Below are 18649 nucleotides of genomic sequence, written 5' to 3'. Positions count from 1 at the left end.
ATTATTATTATTATTTATGACTAACACTTTTCAGTGGAATGCACAAAATAATAGCAATAACTAGACAAACACTCAAAAACATTACAACAGGTTAACTATTTGGCATAATGCTTAGGCTATAATAAAACTTATATTACCTAATGGAGTCCTTAATAATAGGCTACCTGAAAACGAGATCATTTAGCTAACAAAACAATCAAGCGTGGTCACGTACTCAGCTGACTGACAGCTGTGCTTGCGTGTGCACCACGTGCGCAATGACCGTATGACTGGCAGACCTCGGTACTATTATTTTGATAATTATCATATCTGTGCCCATAATGATCTATTCTTTGCTACGTTTCTTTGATGTCTTGCCTGTATGTTTGCTCTTTAGTTTAAAAGGCGCCCCTATCATTATGCTCTTCCAGCAGTTCTGTCTTTACCTTGGGACGCAGTGACATGAGAGCAGGACCTCGGTTCTGATTAAGAAGGGGGATGAACAACACTCCGCCTGGATTACGGTTGGTGTGTGGACTTGTTATACCCGATTTAACGTTTGGGAAATATTTCTTACCGTCTTAACGTGACTCATGCATGCTGTAGTTTAGAAAAGACAGAAACACTGCCAGAAGGTGTTCAGTAAGATGAAAATATCTAAATTATGGATACTATTGTATATACTAAGTATAGCCAATGTCTCTTAAGAATAGACTTGCATGAAAACTATAGCTATACTTTGACAACTGTGCACATAAATATCAGTTATAGATGCCTGTAAATCCTTTTAACAAAATTGCCAAGGCATCATACCTAACCAGCCAATGTTGCCTTTATTTTGACATCATTGTTTTACAATATTCACTTATCTTAGATGACATTTGTTGCCTTTTTGCATCAAGAGATTTAGATACCTATTTGCAAATTGTTAGTAAATTATAGTTTGAAAATTCTTAGGAATACAAGAAATGTGTTAATTTAACCTATTTGGGTTGATTGTATTCCATTCCGCAATACAATTGCATTTTGTTGCATGTTTGCTCTGCCCCATTGTGAGTTACAAGTGTTGTTTTTTGCTGACAGAACTGAATGGGGATTACCCTACTTTTTTGTTATGTTTTGTTTTTTCCCTTTTTTTCACTGAGTAAATTGATGAATGCTGTGGATAAAAGAGAAATATGCATTGGCAAAGAGTTTCCAAAGTTAAAGGTCATTTGGAGGTTCAGCATTGCCATCAGCCTCAGCCTGAGGCCTGCAGATTGGCAGCGAAGATGACAAGCAACCACAGAATGAAACTAAATTTTGAAATCAAATTATTTCATTGAACTACATCAAAAACTTTTATGAAGGATGTGTAAGTATGCAGTCCAAAGTTTTAAATTGTATGCAGAATTAGAGTGTTAATGTCTGAACTTCTTCGGTGGTTGCATATTGAGTGTATCCTTGTAGTTTGGTCTTCAATTTGGTCTGTATTCTGTTAAAACTATTATGTTAAGCTCTCTTCATTGCATATTTCAGCTCAGGCCTCCAACGGTGATAGGCCAGTTCCACACACTGTTTTTCGGCTCTGTGCGTACGTTTTTCCTTGGGGTCCTTGGATTCGCCGTCTATGGCAATGAGGCCCTCCATTTCAGCTGTGATCCAGACAAAAGGGAATTAAACCTTTACTTTTACAACCAGTTCAGGCCTATAACACCTCAGGTAAAAGTGCATGATGTGTTTGTTATTAATAATCTACAGTGAGCGACAAAACTGAGTAAGTATGCAATGCTGGGAAAAAGTGAATGTGGGTGGAGTATATCAAGGAGTATATGGTAAAGAAACGGAACACTTCCAAAAGTCACCTGTGTAAAATCGCTTAAAAATTCTGGGAAACAATAAAATACCCTGGGATAAATACAGTTTACCAATACTCAGTGAATATGACTAAATCATAAACTTATGTTTTGTGGCCTATAATTGATAGTGATCCATTGGTAGAAAATGAAAAATTGGACAACAAGACTTTCTAAATTCTTTAATCTTTAATTCTCAAGTAGACAGCAAACTAGTAACAACTTACAGGAAACATACTTTTGGATGACTAAGACATAATATAACATAAACATATAACTTTATCTGGAAAAATGTACTGTATATCTTGAATATAGTCAATGTCATTTTCGTTGTAGGTATTCTGGGCATTGCAGCTTGTCACTGTCTTGGTACCCGGAGCTGTGTTTCATCTTTATGCTGCATGTAAAAATGTAGACCAGGAGGAGATCCTTCAACGGTCGATGTCCACAGTCTTCTACATAATCTCTGTCCTATTATGAATCATTTTGGAAGTCTTAGCATTTTGGCTTCAGAGCCACCTCTTTTGTTTCGTGGTTGATTCGATTTACATGTGTGATGCCAGTGCCCTTGCAAAGATATTCTTCATCACAAAGTGTATGGTCCCTGAACACTTTGAGAAGACCATCTTCCTCAGTGCGATGTACACCTTCACCATCATCACCATAATCCTCTGTATCGCTGAGATTTTTGAGATCCTGTTTTGAAGACTGGGCTATTTAAACCAGCCAACGACTTGAGAATTTAGAACATTTTTGAGTGATGATTCCACATTGTTAGTTTTATTTGTTTCTTCAATGGGTCTTCGTACGACTGGAATAACATAAACCCACATACCTCTGCTTTTTTTGTAGACACAGGAAGAGATACTTTTACAATTATTATTATTTTTATTTTAATAATTGTCCATTTATTGACTTATAAAAGCCAGCCAAATGCAAGCCAAAACCACAAATATTTATAAGCAATTATTCTTTATACAATATTATTTTCATGTTTAACATATACTTGATATTAAAGTGCAACACAAATTGCAAGTTCTATTTTGACACATTTTATTAGCATAATTATTGATTGTTCTGAAAGGAAATAAGAGAGAAAAGGTTGAGAACAGGCAAAAAAACATTTATTTTTGGAAACATAATTGATTGGTCCATGGAAACAACAACCTTTACATCACAATCTGGTCACATCCAAGGACAGTGATAGTATATTGATGATGCAGTTGATTTCCATATAGTTTTTGAGTCCATTTGAGAATAATCTTGGGTGTTTGTCATATTTGCATCTGTATGTTTTTATCAGGCATCCATCCAACATTTGTTATTATTCTCAGCTATGTATTTCATCTCAGGTACAAAATGACACACTGTGAACTATTATTTGAAGGCAGAGGGCCACTGTCTACACTTGAGAAAACTGCATTAACAAAACATCTGAATTTTGACTGGTTGGCCTGCATCTCTTCACAGTTGCCCTTCCACTGTTTTAGAGCTGTTTGAGTAATCGCTTTTGTTTGTTTAGAGAGTTGATCATTTATATTTGTTTTTAATCACCAGATGTCCATGGGATTTAAGATATCATTATGTATTAAAAAATCTTCAGATAGGTAAAATAGTTGGTGCATACAGTATATAATGACTGACATAATGTATAATCGGTCTAGGGAAATATTTTTGGTAAAGTAATTCATAGTCAGAATAAACAGATCTGCTTGTGAATCCATGACACTCCGTTTGATACAATGATTTCGTAATGTTTGTGAAGTTTCTGCTTTCAAGTAAAAAAACAACATTTATAACTATTGTGTAATTATTATTATTATTATTTATTTATTTATTTTGCTTACAACATACTTTTAAACATATGTCAACAGTTTTTACGTACAATAGTTTTTTAATGTTATTATGAGGTGATAAAAATATTTAAAAGTTCAATCTTTTGGATAAAAGGAATATAAAAATGGCTATGATGCGCCAAAAGTCAAATTGAACATATGGCAGTGGTTTTATATGTAGTTTAAATCCTCAATAAAATAAAATAAAAACTCATCACTCCTTTTCTTTAAAAAAGCTAAATCAGGGTTACAGTGTGATACTTACGAAAGAAGTGAATGGTGCTAATGTTTTGGAGGTTTTAAAGACAGATATGTAAAGCGTATAATTTTATAAAGGCCTTCATATTGAGTCTTCTGTTAAAACATTATTTGAGCTTTAAAGTTGTTTAAATCATCGTTTTTGCAGGATTACAGGGTTTACAGGATTACGTTATCATGTCACGGCTCCAGAGAGTTTGTCGGTTTATTCTGTGTTTTGATATTTTCTCTCCCTCATGTCTTGCAGGCGAAGTCAGCGTGCATGATCAGTGTTTCCATGGGAACACTGATTGTTCCCAGGGGAACGCTGATCATGCCACTAATTAGCATGCTAGCAACACCTGGTTCTACTCCAATTCACTCCCTACTTAAACCCTTCGTGTTCTCAGTGTCTTTGCTAGTTTGTTGTGGAGTAACTTAACTTTTTCTCTCTGCTTAGTTGGGCCTGTCACTGCCTGTGTTTTGGGAATGTGGTTACCTTCCAGCTTGCTGTATGCTTGTTCTCTGTGCTCACAAATCTTTGGTGGAGGGTTCCTTGCCTCTGCCCGTGTGTTGGGAGAGTGATTACCTTCCAATCTGCTGGCTGTTGTTCTCTGCACCTCACTACACTTCTATGGAGGATTCCTATGAATCTACTCCTGACTTCCACAATGCACACACTCGTCTATGAACAGTTTTCACAGATCTGCCCATGGCACGCACTCATCCCCCCAAAACTCCTTCCCTCAGCTGGTGCAGGGATCTCCAGTCTTCACCAGCACAGTTAAAGTTGTCATTTATTGTTAAATCCTTTTGAACTGTTCCTCTGCTCTTGGGTCTCATTGTCTCGCTCTTACTCTGACACATCGTGGCAATGAAGTTGTAAAATTGGATATAACTTTACACCAAAAAGGCTAATGATTTATCACACTAAAATAATATATAACATGCATCTTGTTTACATTTTGTGGCTGTAATTTTGAAACTTCGTTTGCAGAACTTCTTGATAATATCTGGACTTAAAATCAACAAGTTTCTGTAAAAGCTGTGGTGAAAATTTCCTTCAGGTTTCAGCCACAAAAGCTTTGTTCATCCACATTAGAGCATCAACGATCTGACATTTTCTTCAAAGGTGCTCTCACCAGATAAGCAAAAAACTAAATCTTCCATCCTCCACAATTGGGTATATTGCAAAAAAGTTCAAAGATGAAAGACTTGTGAATGAGAAGAGAACATGCACAGGCAGACCCAGAAAGACAACCAGCAGATTGGACAGGATAATTGTGAGTAAAATCAAGAGAAACAGGCAAGAAACAGCTGCAAAGATTGCACATAAATGAGAATTACTGGATACAACTTTGTTTGCAGACCATTCGGAACAGGATCAATGAGGATGGGTACATAGGGAGAGTAATGCTGTGAAAACCATTCATAAGCTAAAAGAATAAGAAAGCCAGGGTAAAACTGGCAAAAGAACATGCACAGAAAGACAGCAGCATTTGGAGAACTGTTTTATCAGATTAATCCAAATTGAACCTGCATGGATCTGATAGCAGTGTATTTGGGTGGAGAAAGGCAGGGGAAGAATTCCAGCCACACTGCACTAAGGGTACTGTTAAGCACAGAGGTGGAAACGTCAGTCTGGGGCTGTTTCTCTTACATTGGTGTCGATGAGCTTGTGTTCATTGATGGAATCATGAACTCTGAAGCGTACAGAGAAATTCTGGATGCAAACTTGCACAAATCAGTGAAGAAATTAAGACAGAGAAGTAGCTCTTTCAACAGGATAACGATCCAAAGCATACCAGCTACCCATTGAAAGAATACTTTGCAAAAAAGAAAATCTAGGTCCTGGAATGGCCCTGCAAAATCCCTGACCTAAACCCTATAGGATGCAGTGTAGAAGAAAATGTCAGATCGTCTTTGTCCTACTGTGGATGAACTGACAGTTTGGTGGCTGAAACCTGGAGGAAACTTTCACAGCTTTTATAGAAACTTGTTGATTGTATGCCCAGACGTTGTCAAGAAGTTCTGCGAATGAAAGGATTGCAAACCAAAAACTAAAATACTTGAACTTTTAATCTTTAATGAAGCCATTATCAAGTGCCCAAATATTTATTTTGTCTTAATTTTAAACCATACTATATCTGATGTAATATAATTTAAAATGTAAAAAGCTTCTTGTTGTTAAATGTTCTGCTTGAAAATTGTGCTTATGTTATCTTTCTTTACAATAAATGCAATTTGGTTTGATGTTCTCAAATGCAAAGGAATTCATGCATTTTTTAAGTTCAGCTTAAGTGTCTAAATACGTTTTGGGGTCTGTCTGTCTATCTATCTATCTATTTTCCAAACTGAAATTCCAGTATCATAATAGTTTTGCTATATCTTTTAGGTGAACAATTGCACATAATGAAACCAACTATATAACAAAAGTAGATTTTAACCAAAAGGTGTAATTGCCTTCTTAGGACAAGTGTATTTTTTCCCCATAAATGTCAGGCTGGATCAAGTTGCCACCTGTGTTTTTAATGTTATACATTAAATCTTTTATTTTTGCAAGTTTAATTAATTTGCCACTGTTTACATTTAGATGAAAAGCCTAAAATAGGCTTATTAATGGCAGGTTCCATTGTAACAAAAGGTAATATGTGTTCAATAAACTATATATTTTTCCTTGACAATAATTGTGGAATTGTTTAATAGTTTAAGGTATGTATGTGCCTATACAGATTTTCAGAAATTAACCAAGTCTGATAAAGAAAAATGTGTGACAGCAAGCTCTGGTCCCCAAAACATAACTACAGTCTATAATTAACACAAATATACTGTAGTGTTAATAATACACTTTTATAACATAAAATATAATATGATTAAAAAAAAAAAAAAAACAGAAGCCTTTGTACGCTGAAAGAAGTAACGGTTCTATTCCCAAGACAGTTTCTAAAATGCATATTCAGAGCCATGCAAGAGCTCTGCTCTTTGTGATTCTTGTCTTCAATGTCACTTCCCACTCCTCACCTATGGATGTCACTAAAGGCGTGGCTACGCGAAAACGCGGAAACGGCTCCTTCGCGTGCATCAGTCGTCTTTATTGATAGTCAGTTTTCAGCTCTTGCTAATCGTAGAAGTTTGTAACAGTCATTTTTCTTCGGGATGGCACTTCCACAGCAGCTGAAGGCTATCCAGCACCATTTGAGAACCGCGCAGGAGCATGATAAAAGAGACCCCGTGATCGCTTATTACTGTAAGTTTCTAAATATTTCGATTTGTTTTGTTAGCTAGCAGCCCATTTTCTTCTCTCTTGGTTATTAAACTTGCCTTTTTCAAATATCCCAGTTTACCTCGAATAAAAAGGTGTTTTAATAACTTAAAGAGTGAAGCTGCGTGGTGCAGTTGGAAAAATAAGTTGCTTTTAAACCAGTCTGCCACTGGCTATTAGCCTCAGTTTCTTTGCTAAGCTTACAGATACTGTTATGCATTTATTATTGTAAAAGGCAGTAATTACGAGCATATATGTCTTGAGTCAGTATAACGCTAAATTCCCTGTTAGATGATATAATAAAATACTTTTCCACGAACGTAATTTTAACAAAACAAATTAATAGGCAAATGTAGCAGTTCTGGCTAACTGGTTTGCTGAAACTAACTGGCTTGTGAAAGGTTTGGCTGAAACATCACGAGTACATCACATAGAGTTTAATGTGCTGAGACCGTTAGTTGATATTTAATTGTACATTAAGGGTGGTATTCAGTTTGTTTCTTAGATGGCAAATGAAAGCAAGTTTGCTTCTTGCTGTTAGTGGATACCTGCTGAATCATTTCAGAGATGTTATGTGTACTTGCATCATATGTTTATTTAAAGGGGAGTTGTTTCATCAGTTGCCAGTAGGGGTAAAATCTTTCACTATCACGGAGACCTCCCACCGCCACAGGCAGCTCTCACTCGACCTGTTTCCGCCTGTCACACGCGCGGTCACAGTCACAAGCGTCTCCGTCGTGAGCCGTCACCGTTAATTATATATATATATATTTCACAAACATTTGTTGAGGTCAGAAGTTTTCATACACCTTAGCCAAATACATTTAAACTCAGTTTTTCACAATTCCTGACATTTAATCGTAGAAAACATTCCCTGTGTTAGGTCTGTTAGGATCACTACTTTATTTTAAAGGTGCAGTATGTAAGATTCAGAAACCCTTGTTATTAATGACACCTGTGGCCGTTAAGTGAACTGCAGCCAGCTACCTATTGCTCGTGCTCGTGCTCGCGTTCGTGCACACACTCCATATGGACGCGAGGGAGGGAGCATCTACCAAAACAATGATGTAATGTACAAAGAGACAACGTGATTCACCAGCATCATGCTGACAGATGAGGTAGCATAATTAAAATTAGACAGTTATTATTGTTTTACTACAAACTTTGAGACTCTATATTTGACTCCAATGCTGGAACAGGGCTAAAACAATGTGTGGATATAGGTCTGAATATGCGAGACTGTAGATTGAAGTAATCGCTTTTCTTTGCATGATACATTGACTGCATTTATACCATAGCCTATGTCGGCTTTAGCTAGCTAACCAGCTTTATCAATAGCTGTTAGCTAAATTTGTTGGATGATGACAGTAGCTGTTTATAAAATAGACTGTACATTATAAATGTGTTGACAATTCAGTATTGATGTGATTCCATCACAACTGTCATTTTGATATATCGATGCGCTATTGTTTTATAATAATAGAATGTATATATTTTCTGTATAACCAGGTTACGGTACACTAATGAATGGAGCTTTTTGCATTATCTTGAACATTGTCTAGCATTCATTTCATGTGTTATTGTAGTTTAGCTAAAATTATACAGATCAATCCTTATGGCACTATATTTCACATGCTTTGCAGTTATGTAAGCTTACCTGTCCAATAAGAAGAACGCCAATTCAGGGTCAGTTTTGATCCCCTAAACCGAACGAAGGTCCCTCCAGGAATCAGATGCCCTGCCGATGTTCACTCTAGTTTTCACTCGACCACGATCACGTTCCCGTTTAGCCAGATTGGATTCAGTAGTTAAATGTTTTTTTTTGTTGTTGTTGTTTTTTTTTTTTTTTGGCTTACTCCGAGTTTGCGTAGGAGTTGGTGTTGTGCTGGGAGCCGGACGTTTGCTGGATACCATCTCTAAGATAACGTTACCTAGTGTTGCAGTTTGTTGTCGCTGTTGAATAGCGGAAGAGAAGCTATTACTGTCTGAGGCAAGGCTCTCGGGAGCGCACATAAACGTCACATCCTTTGGATTTTCCCGGCAAAAGCGACCCGCTCCCTTCACATTAAAATCTGTCTACAGGCTTTAATAGGCAACCTAGGAAGTCTGGGAAGGGCTCATTTTTTAAGTTGTGTTACAGGCCATTCACACATTGGCAAAAAAAGGGTGAATATTACATGAAAATTGTTACATATTGCACCTTAAGAATGTCAGATGTCAGAATAATAGTAGAGAGAATGATTTATTTCAGCTTTTATTTATTTCATCACATTCCCAGTGGGTCAGAAGTTTACATACACTTTGTTAGTATTTGGCAGCATTGCCTTTAAATTGTTTAACTTGGGTCAAACATTTTGGGTAGCCTTCCACAATCTTCTCACAATAAGTTGCTGGAATTTTGGCCCCTTCCTCCAGACACAAGAGTCAGGTTTGTAGGTCTCCTTGCTCGCACACACTTTTTTAGTTCTGCCCCCAAATTTTCTATCTGATTGAGATCAGGGCTTTGTGATGGCCACTACAATACCTTGACTTTGTTGTCCTTAAGCCACAAATTTGGAGGTATGTTTAGGGTCATTGTCCATTTGGAAGACCCATTTGCGACCAAGCTTTAACTTCCTGGCTGATGTCTTGAGATGTTGCTTCAATATATCCACATAATTTTCCTTCCTCATGATGCCATCTATTTTATGAAGTGTACCAGTCCCTGCTGCAGCAATGCACCTCCACAACATGATGCTGCCACCCCCATGCTTCACGGTTGGAATGGTGTTCTTCGACTTGCAAGCCTCACCCTTTTTCTCCAAACATTATGGTCATTTTGTTTCATCAGACCAGAGAACATTTCTCCAAAAAGTAAGATATTTGTCCCCATGTGCACTTGCAAACTGTAGTCTGGCTTTTTTATGGTAGTTTCGGAGCAGTGGCTTATTCCTTGCTGAGCAGCCTTTCAGGTTATGTTGATATAGGACTCATTTTACTGTGGATATAGATACTTGTCTATCTATATCCTCCAGCACCTTCACAAGGTCCTTTGCTGTTGTTCTGGATTGATTTGCACTTTTCACACCAAACTACAGTCACCTCTACGAGACAGAATGTGTCTCCTTCCTGAGCAGTATGATGGCGCGTGAGAGGAGCACTGCAGCTCATGCCTGACTGAGGAGTGGAAGAAAACACAGCTCACAGTCCAGATGCACTCCAAACTGTTTAAGGTGATGTAGATTGCAAAGTTTGAGGAAATCATACAAAAATACAAAATAAGACAGAAGCACTCTCGTTGTGAAATAAAGCGGAGCCGGAGCTGCCGTTCAACTGAAGCAAAACTTGCATGTCAGAGCGCATTTAACGAAAACACCCCAGCATTATATCTTTAATGCATCCTTTATTAAAGTTCAAATAATAAGCAAGCAGATCATGTAAATAAGGATAAACTCTGGAACTAGAATTTCTCTGTGTGGTCATTGCTGCTTCTATGAGTCGCGTGAAGTGACCTGATCTAAGGGGGAGAGATTGAGACTGCACCTGGCTAAAGCACGCTCTGTCGTGGGGACGCTCGCCCCTCGTGCGCGCTTGCAGCAGCTACACTATAACATGATGGCTCGCGACGTAGTGAATCATAATACATAAGCGTTACGGTGGTTATCTTATCATGAACAAAATCGGCAAAACACAGCTCTATTAAATCAAAATCAAATCACTTTTATTGTCACACAACTATATACATAAGTGCAATAGTGTGTGAAATTCTTGGGTGCAGTTCCGAGCAACATAGCAGTTATGACAGTGATGAGACATATACCAATTTACAATAAACATCAGATTAACAACACAATTTAAAATCTAATATACACATAATTACACACAACACAATATACAAATAATAACATACGCTGTACAGTATACAATACACACAATACAATAAAAAAGTATATATAGAATGTACAATAGGTTGTATTGTACTGTATTGACATTCAGGCTGTCGGTTGATAGTAAGTTGTTAAGAGAGAATCTAATATAATAATAATATAATTTATGACAGTCCGGTGTGAGAGATAAGAGTAAGGGTAATAAAGTGCAGTGCTGATGTATTTTGATCGTGGGAGATCAAGAGTTCAAAAGTCTGATTGCTTGGGGGAAGAAGCTATCATGTAGTCAGCTGGTACGGGTCCTGATCCTGCGATACCGCCTGCCTGATGGTAGCAGTGAGAACAGCCCATGGCTCGGGTGGCTGGAGTCTCTGATCCTCCGAGCTTTTTTCACACACAGCCTGGTATATATGTCCTGGAGGGAGGGAAGCTCACCTCCGATGATGTGTCTGGCAGTTCGCACCACCCTTTGCAGTGCTTTGCGTTTGTGGGTGGTGCTATTACCATACCAGGCGGAGATGCAGCCAGTCAGGATGCTAAGAAGAGTGAGTTTGTTTTTTGTGAGTCAAAGATGGATCGACGTGAACTAAAAGGTGAGAGAGTGTAGTCTTCGCCCATTAAACACTGCAACAAAATAAGTTTTTGATTTGTTGTTGATTTGGCTTGTTTTCCCACATAAATATCTAAAACTCCTTTAAAACAATATACATTTACTTTAGGAGCTATACTGCAGAAGAAAAAAGTTATCTGAGAATTTTAAATAATATTAAATATCGTAAAATATCTAAAAATCCTTAAAATATGATACATTTACCTGAGAAGCAACATATAAGATATTTAGACTTTCAAAGAATATGTCTTGAATATACACTGCATGCCCAATTATTAGGCAAGTGAGTATTCTGATTTTATCATTATTTCTATGCACATTTTCCAACTCCAAACCATATAAACTTGAATGCTTATTGGATTCAATCATTTTCAGGTGGTATGTATTTGTGTAATGAGGGAGGGTGTGGCGAAAGTGACTAACACCTTATATCAAGGTGTGCATAATTATTAGGCAGCTTCATTACCTCAGGTAAAATGGGCCAAAAAAGAGATTTAACTGACACTGAAATGTCATATATTGTAAAATGCCTTTCAGACGGATGGAACACTCTTGAAATAGCTAAACTATTGAGGCGTGACTACCGGACAAGCAAACGTTTTGTTGCGAATAGTCAACTGGGGTGCAAAAAACGCATGGAGAAGAAAAGGCGCAAATTAACTGCAAAAGACTTAAGAATTAAATGTGAAGCTACCAGGAACCCATTATACTCCAATGCTACCATATTCAAGAACTGCAACCTAACTGGAGTGTCCAGACGTACCAGGTGTCAAGTGCTCTGAGACATTGCCATGGTCAAGAAGGCTGAAACATGACCACCACTGAATATATTCACAAGTTGAAGCATCAAGATTGGGCAAAGAAATACATGAAGACAGATTTTTCAAAGGTTTTATGGACAGATGAAATGAGAGTGACTCTTGATGGACCAGATGGATGGGCCCGTGGCTGGATCACTAATGACCACTTCGAGTCGGGTGCCAGCAAGTTGGAGGAGGGGTATTGGTATGGGCTGCTGTCATTAAAGATGAGGTAGTTGGACCTTTTCGAGATGAAGATGGACTGAAACTCAACTCTCAAACCTACTGCCAGTTTCTGGAAAGTAATTTCTTCAAGCAGTGGTACAGGAAGAAGTCCTCAGCATTCAAGAAGGCCATGATCTTTATGCAGGACAATGCTCCATCACATGCATCCAAGTACTCCACTGCTTGGCTAGCCAGCAAGGGCCTCAAAGATGCCCAAATAATGACTTGGCCCCCTTCCTCACCTGACTTAAATCCTACTGAGAACTGAGAGGGAAGACAATACACCTCTTTGAACAGAATTTGGGAGGCTGTGGTTGCTGCTTCAGCGAAAGTTGATCATGAACAGATCAAGAAACTGACAGACTCCACGGATGGAAAGGCTCATGGCAGTTACTGAAAAGAATGGTGGCTATATTGGTCACTGAATATTTTTGAAAGGCCAAAAATGTTATTTAATTGTCATTTTGTGTTACTTATTTGTTGCACCTATTCAAAAAATTGAGAATAAACAATTGAGTTGGGAGAAATTCTTTTTGTAATTTAGTTGCCTAATAATTGTGCACACGTATATTCCCCTGAGAAAGACAAAACTCACTTTCTTTGTTAAACATTCAGGTTTGAGGTTCAATAACATTTTGGATTGACTGAGAGCATTGTGTTTGTTCAACAATAAAATGAATCATGAGGAATACAATTTGCCTAATAATTGGGCACGCAGTGTAAGTATATTTTGACTAGTGTTGTCACAGTACCAAAATGTAAGTAGTCGGTACCGATACCAGTGAAATTTCACAGTTGTTGATACCAATTTCGGTACCACAGCATAAATATGCTAATATGATAATGTGCTATTGAACACACCTTTAAAAAGTTAAATTTCAATGTAAATAATAAATTAAAATAAATGCATGTTTCCTTCAAGTTATTTTCAATCAAAGATGCATTGCTTAAGCGTTAAGTAGCTGCTGAAATCTGTTTTATTCTTTACCAAATAATGTTTTCCTTTTTTTTTATTATTATTATCATCCAGAACTCCATGTTTTAGATTTTAATTTAATTTCATCATCAAAATGGTGTCTAATCAATTAATTCTTAAACTTTTAACAAGTGAAAATAGAACTTTTCAACAAGTTGTTGCATTTTGTTGCTATACTTTTATTTAAAAGCAGTCTTGCTTGTGAAATATTGTTTAATTAGGGCCCGAGCATCGATGGTATGAGGACCCTATTGTTCTTCTAGGTTTATTATTTTTTTTTTCCCAAATGAATCGTATTTTTGAGGGCCTAAACATACTCAAACTCATGAAACTTTGCACACGCATCAGAAGTGGTGAAAATTTACATCTGATATGGGTTTCAGAATTAGGTGTGGCAAAATGGCTCGATAGCGCCACCTACAAACGTTCAACGATGTGCGCTTTACGCTACATTTCACCTACACGTACGAAAATCGGTACACGTGTAACATGCCAATACCTACAAAAAATTATCTTGGACCCATGCTCTAAACTCAACAGGAAGTCAGCCATTTATATTGCTCAGTTTTTGCCATTTCCAGGCCTCATACTTTAACAAACCCCTCCTAGAGATTTCATCAGATCTACTTCATATTTTTGTTTATTCTAATCTAAAGGCCTTGTTGATGTTAAATTGCGAAGCTTTTGATTTTTCATTGAAGGGCGTGTCCGTGGCAGCCTGACAAATTTCGATATGAAACAAGTCAAATTTGAGGCCTAAACATGCTCGAAAACCCATGAAACTTTGCACACATCTCAAAAGTGGGGAAAATTTACATCTGATACTGGTTTTAGAATTAATTGTGGCAAAATGTCTTGATAGCGCCACCTACAAAATTTCAACGAAGCAGCCCTCACGCCACATTTCACCTACACGTAAGAAAATCGGTAGGCGTATGTAACATATCAACACGTACAAAAAAGTCTCTTAGAACCATATCCTAATCCCAACAGGAAGTCAGCCATTGTGATTTTTCTCTTCAATTTTTGTTCAGTTTTTGCCATTTCCAGGCCTTGTACTTTAATGAACTCCTCCTAGAGATTAAATCAGATCAACAGCATATTCAGTCAGTCTAATCTAAAGGCCTTGGCAATGCTAAATTGCAAAGCTTTTGAGTTTTCTTTGAACGGCGTGTCAGTGGCGTCCTGACAAAGTTCGATGTTTCACCACGAAACAGGAAGTTGTTATAACTCAAACATAAAATGTCCAATCTGCTCCAAACTTCACATGTTTGATAATAGTCCCGGCCTGAATACATCTACATGCCAATATTCAGTTATAGTCATAGCGCCACCTACTGGCAACAGTAAATGACATGTTTTACACTGTGATACACTCTTAACAACATTTTAAGTGCTAAAAAAAAAAATTGGAGTGACATTCCCCTGGCACAGCAGCCCCAACGTGCCCCATGGTGCGAGGGCCTGTTCATCGCTGCTTGCAGCTTTAATAATTATTATTATTATTATTATTATTATTATTATTATCATCATCATTACAGTGAATATTACATTTTACCATACAGTTGTCATATATTTCAGCCTTATATTACAGTTGTCAGAATTTCTTCAATTTCAGGGCTCTAGCTTATATTTTGAAACGTGCTTCTATTATGACGAGTATTTTTCACCTGAATCATCACTTTCGGGATGAACAGTTTGCGATATGGAGAATTTAAGTCACATATGAAATCTCATCTCTTTACACTTGCCTTTGAGTCTGACAAATGAAATGTAGGACACAGTTTTGGAGTGTTTGTATTTTGTGTTTTAGATTACTGGTGTTTGTGTATATGGTAATTTTTACATGTTACATTTAAAAAAAATGTATTACTGTAAAGCACTTAGGTCAACTTTGTTTTAAATGCTATATAAATAAAGTTGAGTTGATTAAAGCACAAATGCTGTGAATTTAATTATACAAATATATAGTTTACATGTGCTGCGTGGTTCATAGTAGATTAGTGCTCTGCTCTGTCATCTGATAAAGCATGTCTTGAATGATGTCTGTGGAGTTTTCAGTGTATGAGCGGTCGGACTTGTGCATTCATTCAAAGTACGCATCTCTTCCACACTAAGACTGCAGCCTTTAACGATTTAATAAATCACACTAGGACATGTCATGATTTTAATTTGATTAACTGTCCATTTCATTGTAAGGAGTAACGGAGCATGTGCTCAAAATAAGCATTTTAAACCATCGTGTGTCAGTCATACTGCGCGCTGGTACCGGATTGATTCGGTGCTTGGTACTACCGGTACTGCAGAAACATTACATCTTTTTTATTTTAGTATCGACTTGGTACCTAAGTACCAGTTCTTTTTACAACACTAATTTTGACTTTACTGCGCTGGCAGAATTATGAACAAGTGAAAAAATACACGTACAAAATATTCTCATATGAATAAACTCATAAATTACTGACATACATTTTCTGAAAACAAGTCTAAAAATCTTATGTTGCTTCTGAAGTAAATGTCTTTTTTTTTTTTTTTTTTTTTTAAGGATTTGTAGATATTTTAAAATGGAAAACAAGACAAAACACAGTGAATTTTGCAGTGATTTTTTTTACTGAATTAAACTTAATAAAAAGTAGTTTTTCTTTCCTTTAATTCAATGAATGTAATTTAGTTATATTTTTAATAGATGATTTTGTCCTTTTTATTGTTAGTAAGCTCGTTTAATGTGACCTTTTAAGTCGAGGCAGAAGCTGAATAGTTGGTTAAGCGCTAATGATTAATCATTGCAATAATCGCCTGAATAGTCAAATAATCATACTAATAATCGTTAGATTAGTCAATCATCAAAATAATCGTTAGTTGCAGCCCTATATAGTGTGTGTGTGTGTGTGTGTGTGTGTGTATATATATATATATTACACACACACACACACCTATACATACATACATACATGCATACAGGGTTGGGGAGTAATGGAATACATGTAACGGGATTACGTATTTAAAATACAAAATATAAGTAACTGTATTCCACTACAGCTACAATTTAAATCATTGGTAATTAGAATACAGTTACATTCAAAAAGTATTTTGATTACTGAAGAGATTACTTTGCATTTTATTGTCATTTGTTTCATTTAATATTTAGTCCTTTCAGATGGAAAAATGTTTACATATAAATGATGCGATCCAAAGTGCATTTGAACAGCGGTGAAACACTTTCTTATGATCTGTAACATTCATAGAAGAGAACAGAGAAGTAAATTTGAAGTAAGTTTGGAGCAGAAGAAATAGAAATAAACCTTGTTTAAATTGTCAGCTTTATGCTAAGCTAAAATGCTATTTCTAGCCATTTTACGTGCACGTGTTACCAGGCACAATCATATTTTTTTTAACAAGAAAATTCACGTTGGATCATAATTTCTTTTTTTCTAGCAAGACATTTGATATTAGGGCAAAAATCATATTCTTGATGATAATTTTTGCATTGTTTTCCTGTAAAAATATTTTAAAAAATCCTTAAAACAAGATCAGTTTGATTTATCTTATTTTAGAAACAACACTGCATAAGATATTTAGGTTTTTCAGAGAATGTATTTTTAACATGTGTATTTTGTTTTATTGTACTGGCAGAATTATTATAGTCAAAAAAGTGAAAATAATCTAAAAGTAATCCAAAGTATTTAGAATACATTACTGACCTTGAGTAATCTAACGGAATACATTACAAATTACATTTTACAGCATGTATTCTGTAGTGGAATACATTTCAAAAGTAACCCTCCCAACCCTGCATGCATGCATGCATACACATACAGATCTGGAAACAATTAAGAGACCACTGCAAAATTATCAGTATTTCTTGATTTACTATTTATAGGTATGTTTGAGTAAAATTAACATTTTTGTTTTATTCTATAAAGAACTGACAACATTTCTCCCAAATTCCAAATAAAAATATTGTCATTTAGAGCATTTATTTGCAGAAAATGACAACTGGTCAAAATAACAAAAGATGTGTTTTCAGACCTCAAATAATGCAAAGAAAACAAGTTCATATTCATTTTTAAACAAAATTCTAATGTCTTAACTTAGGAAGAGTTCAGAAATAAATATTTGGTGGAATAACCCTGATTTTCAATCACAGCTTTCATGCGTCTTGGCATGCTCTCTACCAGTCTTTCACATTGCTGTTGGGTGACTTTGTCACTCCTGGCACAAAAGTTCAAGCAGCTCGGCTTTGTTTGATGGCTTGTGGCCATCCATCTTCCTCTTGATCATATTTCAGAGGTTTTCAGTGGGGTTCATGTCTGGAGATTGGGCTGGCCATGACAGGGTCTTGATCCGGTGGTCCTCCATCCACACATTGATTGACCTGGCTGTGTGGCATGGAGCATTGTTCTGCTGGAAAAACCAATCCTCGGAGTTGGGGAACATTGTCAGAGCAGAAGGAAGGCTTGATTCATGTGTCCTTCACAAAGACAAATCTGCCTGATTCCAGCCTTGCTGAAGCACCCCTAGATCATCACCGATCCTCCACCAAATTTCACAGTGGGTGCGAGACACTGTGGCTTGTAGGACTCTCCAGGTCTCCGTCTAACCATCAGACGACCAGGTGTTGGGTAAAGCTGAAAATTGGACTCATCAGAGAAGATGACTTTACTCCAGTCCTCTACGGTCCATTCCTTATGGTCTTTTGCAAACCTCAGCCTGGCTCTTCTTTGCTTCTCATTGATGAAGGGCTTTTTTTCTAGCTTTGCATGACTTGAGCCCTGCCCATAGGAGTTTCGAACCGTCCTCACCATGCACTTCACCCCAGCTGACATTTGCCATACTTTTTGTAGGTCACTTGATGTCATCTTACGGATGCTGAGTGACATTCGAATGAGTTTGCAGTCATCCTGGTCAGTGGAGAGTTGTTTACGCCCTCTGCCGGTCTGGTTTTGTTGTTCTCATTGTCTGCTGCTTGACCTTGTTCTTATGAACCGGCGTCTTTGAAATTTAAAAAATTGAAGCAACCTGAC

General features: G+C 36.9%; 1 protein-coding gene and 1 pseudogene across 2 annotated transcripts in view; both read left to right on the top strand.

Moving 5' to 3' along the window:
* Nucleotides 1-448: 448 nt before the first annotated feature.
* LOC127415602 (gap junction epsilon-1 protein-like) lies at nt 449-2552 on the top strand (annotated as a pseudogene).
* Nucleotides 2553-6951: 4399 nt separating this feature from the next.
* The window catches only part of LOC127415941 (vacuolar protein sorting-associated protein VTA1 homolog), a 59707-nt gene continuing 48009 nt past the window's right edge, over nt 6952-18649 (top strand). For both annotated transcript variants that reach the window (XM_051654975.1, XM_051654974.1), the window contains exon 1: nt 6952-7133. In XM_051654975.1, the coding sequence (XP_051510935.1) occupies nt 7043-7133 (91 nt within the window). In that variant the 5' untranslated portion in view covers nt 6952-7042. The remainder of the gene's footprint in view (nt 7134-18649) is intronic.

This window comes from Myxocyprinus asiaticus, chromosome 25 (genome assembly GCF_019703515.2).
Source record: "Myxocyprinus asiaticus isolate MX2 ecotype Aquarium Trade chromosome 25, UBuf_Myxa_2, whole genome shotgun sequence".
NCBI classification, from domain to species: Eukaryota; Metazoa; Chordata; class Actinopteri; order Cypriniformes; family Catostomidae; genus Myxocyprinus; species Myxocyprinus asiaticus.
This window is presented reverse-complemented; position numbering and strand designations above follow the sequence as displayed.